The sequence below is a fragment of the Chaetomium globosum genome, genomic scaffold (assembly GCF_000143365.1).
Source record: "Chaetomium globosum CBS 148.51 scaffold_1 genomic scaffold, whole genome shotgun sequence".
Lineage (NCBI taxonomy): Eukaryota > Fungi > Ascomycota > Sordariomycetes > Sordariales > Chaetomiaceae > Chaetomium > Chaetomium globosum.
Genome location: NT_165976.1, coordinates 6,608,280 through 6,610,049, shown reverse-complemented (window position 1 = coordinate 6,610,049; position 1,770 = coordinate 6,608,280). Strand labels below are relative to the sequence as shown.

The 1,770-nt window shown below is 63.8% G+C and overlaps 1 protein-coding gene across 1 annotated transcript in view; it reads right to left on the bottom strand.

Moving 5' to 3' along the window:
* CHGG_02135 (uncharacterized protein) overlaps positions 1-1,770 on the bottom strand; it is a gene marked incomplete at both ends in the record, with an annotated part of 6,390 nt that overhangs the window by 2,486 nt on the left and 2,134 nt on the right. Inside the window, one exon of the mRNA XM_001221355.1 lies at positions 33-1,532. Coding sequence (XP_001221356.1) covers positions 33-1,532 — 1,500 coding nt within the window. The remainder of the gene's footprint in view (positions 1-32; positions 1,533-1,770) is intronic.

The window sequence follows — 1,770 nt, the reverse complement described above, 5'->3', positions numbered from 1 at the left end:
CGTGCTTGGCCGCCACGGAATGGCTCGGTCACCAGAAGCCTAGCGAGCTGTAGCAGGACGTCCTGGTAGTACGGATCGGATCCAGCGTCATCCCCATCTTCTGAGCTAGACTCGGTATCCTCGCTCTCTCCGCCGTCTACGCTAGAGTCGTCCTGGCTGGTCGTGTCGTCGTCGCCCTCGCCATCGTCCTTGTCCTTGAATGCGCTTACGTCGTCGTGATCAGCAGCAGCTCGCCTCGTCTGCCGCGTGCGAGATGGCCATGAGAAGGCGGTAGTGTCCACGGTCTCTATCCCAGAATCGTGGGCATTGTCGTAGCACTCATCCTCGCTCCCGCCGCCGGACCCCCGCGCGCTCGGCTGGGCTGCTCCTCTAGTTGCGCGGTCCACGCGCCGCTGACCCTGGGTTCGTGGTTCGCCGAGCGCGGACCAAGCCGCTTGCAAGGCGTCACGCTGGGCCTGCGTCAACGACCTCCGGCATAGAGAAACGCGGGCAGCCTCCGGCAGGCGCCAGAGCCGAAACGAGAAGCAGAAGAACCTGAGAAAGAGCCTCCAGTAGGATTGGGCCGTGGACTGGCGGCCCACGAGCTCAAAGGGGACCCTGTGCGGACGCACCGGGTCGGTGCTCCGAAGCCACAGCCGGATCGAAACGTCGGTGTGTCGCGCCGTGTCCTCACAGCGGCTCTGAAGCCCGCGCAACGCCGACGCAACGCGGCCTAACCGATCTTCGTCCTCGCGGGTGCTCCGGATCGTTGTTTCGTCTCCAGGCGCGCTAAGTCGCAGGCCGTCCCCTTCTTGGCACGGCGGCAGGGCGAGCCTGGCGAGAACGTCGCGCCTCGCCCCGTGGAAGGTCTCTAACCAGCCAGTCCGCCGCATCCAGTTCGTCTGTAGGGCTAGATCAGGTGGGCTCGTGCCGTCTGTCTGGCGAGCGGTAGCTGAACGGCTGGCCAGGTGTTCCCGCTCGGCTTGATGCAGCACGTCAAGGGCAGCCCTCTGCTCGGTTGTGGCCTGGTTCCGCAACCGGGAGGAAGCGTCTTCTGGTCGCTCGGCCGGGGATGGGTCCTGCGTAGCGATCCAGTACCCGCGGGCGCCGTTCTGGGTCCAACTCTGCAGGACAACGTCCTCGAAGACCTCGTCGCGCAGCCAGCCCCTGTACCCCTGGGCGCGGCGGCGATTGTGGGCTTTCGCTAGGTGCCGCGTGATGAGCTCGACGCTGGTTGTCCGGTAGGTACAGTGACGGCAGGCAACGCCGGTATGAGTGGCCAGCTGCGGATGGGCCGGCGACCAATCGGGGCGGAGAGGTAGGGTGTTGGGATCCGGAAGACATAGGGCGCGAACCAAGGGGTGGAGTCCGTCGCGCGACCGCTTTGGGATGGCATGCTTGTCAGCGAGATGCCGCGTCACGCAGTTGCCATTGGGCTGCAAGGCGTAGCCGCACGGTCGGCATATCAACGCGGGCTCGGGCACACTTATAACCAAGCCGAGTGCGGTAAGGCGCCGGTTGCGCTCCTCCTCTTGTAGAGGAGACCAGCGGGGCTGGAGTGGTGGCAGCAAGGCCTGCTCTAGATTGCCCGTCATACTGGAGTATATTATAAAGAAGACAGCGGTGCGAGCTGACCACGGTGCTTTACTGTGCTGTCTATTGGTGATCAGGCGGGAAGTTCGCACGTAGACGCCTCGGAAATTAGTGTTTTTCAGTGTAGAGGAAGAGAGAGATAGACGAGACCGGGAACGCGTGCAGGATTCCCCTTTTCCGGTGGGTGGTATGTGTGGT